The sequence below is a fragment of the Athene cunicularia genome (assembly GCF_003259725.1).
Source record: "Athene cunicularia isolate RWA chromosome 3 unlocalized genomic scaffold, athCun1 chr3_part1, whole genome shotgun sequence".
NCBI classification, from domain to species: domain Eukaryota; kingdom Metazoa; phylum Chordata; class Aves; order Strigiformes; family Strigidae; genus Athene; species Athene cunicularia.
Genome location: NW_020799097.1, coordinates 67,181,194 through 67,184,604, shown reverse-complemented (window position 1 = coordinate 67,184,604; position 3,411 = coordinate 67,181,194). Strand labels below are relative to the sequence as shown.

The 3,411-nt window shown below is 38.4% G+C and overlaps 1 protein-coding gene across 1 annotated transcript in view; it reads right to left on the bottom strand.

The window, feature by feature from the left end:
• Window positions 1-2,253, bottom strand: part of TMEM242 (transmembrane protein 242) — a 21,224-nt gene extending 18,971 nt beyond the window's left edge. The window contains exon 1 of the mRNA XM_026845925.1: window positions 2,156-2,253. Coding sequence (XP_026701726.1) covers window positions 2,156-2,221 — 66 coding nt within the window. The 5' untranslated portion in view covers window positions 2,222-2,253. The remainder of the gene's footprint in view (window positions 1-2,155) is intronic.
• Window positions 2,254-3,411: the final 1,158 nt, after the last annotated feature.

Below are 3,411 nucleotides of genomic sequence, written 5' to 3'. Positions count from 1 at the left end.
CCCCCCCCCCCATCATTTCTTAACTGAAGGTCTCTGCAGTGGTTCATCACTAAACAGGATTATGCAATCTCAGTTTCGAGTCAATTTGGGCATCAGTCCTACAAATGCTTATATTTACTTTACTTCACTGCTACAAAGGAGGTACAGTAGGTGCAACTTCAGCTTTATCTCTCACCGGTAACACTGCTACTCTACAAGAGTAGGGTCTCATACTTCCTGGAAGTCTGCATGCAGTCACAAAGCCATGATGTTGTGATGCCACAGCTTCCCCTCTAAATCACTATTTTTTTCTCCCATAAAACTATTTAAATCTGTCCCAGGCTGCATTATGTTTGCTCCCTGTTTCTACCTGACTTGCAAGCCACCATTTCACAGACACAAAAACTGGCACAAGCCAGCAAAGGTGCTGAAAGAATAGGTCTTGCATTTCTTTACAACACTAAGCATCAATTCTCATTCCTTTAGATTTTCCCCCAAGCTTGTGACAGCACAGTCACTGTAGTCATGCAGTGAAGGGGATCAGAGGCTGATCTGGACTAAAACTAATGCAGTAAATAAAAAACCAGTAGAATTAATCAGTATCATCTCACCAATCCTGTAACACAAGTGTTGGTGCCTTCACAGGGGCAGGAATGAATTGCCAGAAACTAAGGGCTGGTTGAATTACTTCTTTCAACAGCAATGCTGGCTTAAAATACCTGTCAGACTAAGGCCTCACCTTAACATGGATAAAAATAATATTTAGGCACTGAACGTCTAAGAAGGATGCAATCATCTGTACTTATTCATAGTTACACTTTTGTTATTATACCTGATGTGTTATTAAAAATGACTTGCACTAACTAACTATAAATGTAAGAATACTACTACAAAACCGTTTACCTTGTTGGTACCTCGGCCTCTACAGACAGGTAAGTCATTCTCAAAGTCTAGCCTTGCCTTTTGAAATTACTCATCTACAAGTACTTTAACAAAAAAGCATCTTTCTCACTTTGCAGTATTTAAGTTGAGGGGCCCAGGAATCACAGATTTTTTGCTAGCAAAATGTTGTAATTCATTTGCACAGATAGTAGCAGACATGGGTTTTCAGCAAAAATTGAAATGATACGTATCACTTGGTGCCATTTCCAGCATATATATTCTTGGATGTCAATGTAATGTCACTCTTGATAAATTTCACACTGATAACACGACAGCTCAGACAGCCAAGATTATGCACAAGCTGGAAAAAATGCAGTGCTCAGGAAAAAGGAAGTTTAAAAAAAAAGTTTAAAAAATAGATAAAAAGTGATAGAAAGTGCAACAGAAGATTTTTTTTTTCTCTTAACATGCAATGTTATTGAATTAACATTTTAAAAATAAACACCACTGATCAGTTCTCAGCTCCCTAAAAACATCTGTAATAATCTTGTATTTTAAGGACTCAGTGGACACAAGCCTGATCAATTTTAAGGGCCTATTTTTGGCAGTAAGAAAGCATTAGTGAGGAAAAAAGCATTCTTCACTTAAATATGCTGTATTTCAGATTAATATACCAACATGGTATAATTGCTAGCTTTGCTTTGCAGGTTTTTTCTTCACAATGCTCAGGTGGATCCCGTTAGTAATTGCACAAGATCAGATTTGGCCGTCAGATTTCATTGCACCAAGCCACTACTCACTCTCATCAGTCCCCTTACACAGCAGGGAGTGGAGAGCTTAAATTTTGACTGAATGATTCTACTTGCATATTCCACAGCTTACAAGCTTTCTACCTCCTCATTCCCATCCTCACTGCAGTTACCTCCCTTCCCATAACACTGTGGAACCTCATGGTGAACTGTATCACTGCAGTGATACAGGCTCATGACTGTAAATGTGTTCACATCACAGAATCAAAACGGATCGTCTTCCTTTCTACAGCAGTAGTATGATTCCAGCAAACAGTGTAAGCTTTATGTACTTCAACTAATCTCAAGTACTAAAGTATCTGGCAATGTCAGCTCTGAATTGATTTTAAAATTAATCCTACCCCTACTGACTTGAACTAAGTCTAGTGCTTTTACCATCAACTTTGTACAGCCAAACTCCACATACATCAACATTTCTATAAAGCATTAGATGCATTCTTATTTCCTGTGTACTACAGTTGGAAAATAGTTTAAAAGGAACAAACCTTACTGAACCAGTCTGGGTTCTTCTTTTTTGTCATGGCAAGTGTGGTGCCAAAACCTGCTATCATTCCTGCTGTAGCAACGGTACCTAGAAAAATTCCACCTGCCAAATAAAGTTTAAGAAATAAAAATTAAGATTTTGTTTCTTAAGGGCAGGAAGAAAACCTGCAAACCACAGAACTAAACCTATTTCTAAAATAAAACCTGAAAAATTAAGATCTGTCAGCGCATGCCAAAGGGAAAGGCACAATTGTCTACATTATTTACATTAACTCAATATGGAAAAAAAGCAAGAAAGCATAGTTTGAAATAGAGCATTTTGAAAATTAATGGCAAGTGTACATATTTTCAAGTCACACACACACAAAATCATTTGAATCCCAGAATGCCTTTTCACAGTACTTCAAAATTTCTCTCTTGCTCCAGAGCCAGGCTACTTAAATTGTCTTGTTCTATGGCTACATCTCACCCTTCCCCAAAAGGAAGATGCAATTATTTTTATTGCATCACTTATTTCAAATGGCCACCTAAAAATCCACCAATACCTCTGAAAACCATTCCATAAGCAACTCTTGTTCTTCAGCTTTCTTTATGTTCTAATGCTCTATCTAAAAAAAAAAGAAAATGACACTAGCAGGAAGCTCTCCCAAGATAGAAAGCATTCCTCACTTCTCAGCTCTTTCAGAGTGTTTCTGAAGTCACTTGGGGTCCCTTGATCCCTTTTAGCTCTTGCATCAAAGGCACATGTAGCTATACATATACACTTTTAAGAAAAGAAGCTTTTTACAAAGACTGAGTGCACTGTACGAAACCATTTGATTCATATTAAAATTAAAACATTTCAGAGGGTTACAAGTTCTTCCTTTACAACTATTGATACCCAGCCTGTTTTCCCTTTCCTAATACCAGTTAGGTAGCTACAAAACTGGCCTGAATAGGCAGTAAAAAGAAAAACATGTTTATGTTAGGTCACACTTTTAAAAAATTAATTATGCTATTACTGTGATGGAGAAATTTGCTGTACTTATGTCAATGACGTTTATGAAGTACCTCTTCCGTCTGGGATCAGGAAGACCTCACACGCTGGCCGAACTTTGCATGCCCGCCGCATTTTGCATCTTAAGATCTACTAACCAACATTTCCCTGGTTTCAGAAATAATCGGTCTTGAATTCATGAACTTCTTAACTTGAATTAACTGACGGGGCAGCCGGGGGAGCTCCGGCCTCCGCGCCGCCAGGGGGCGCGCCGAGCCCGAG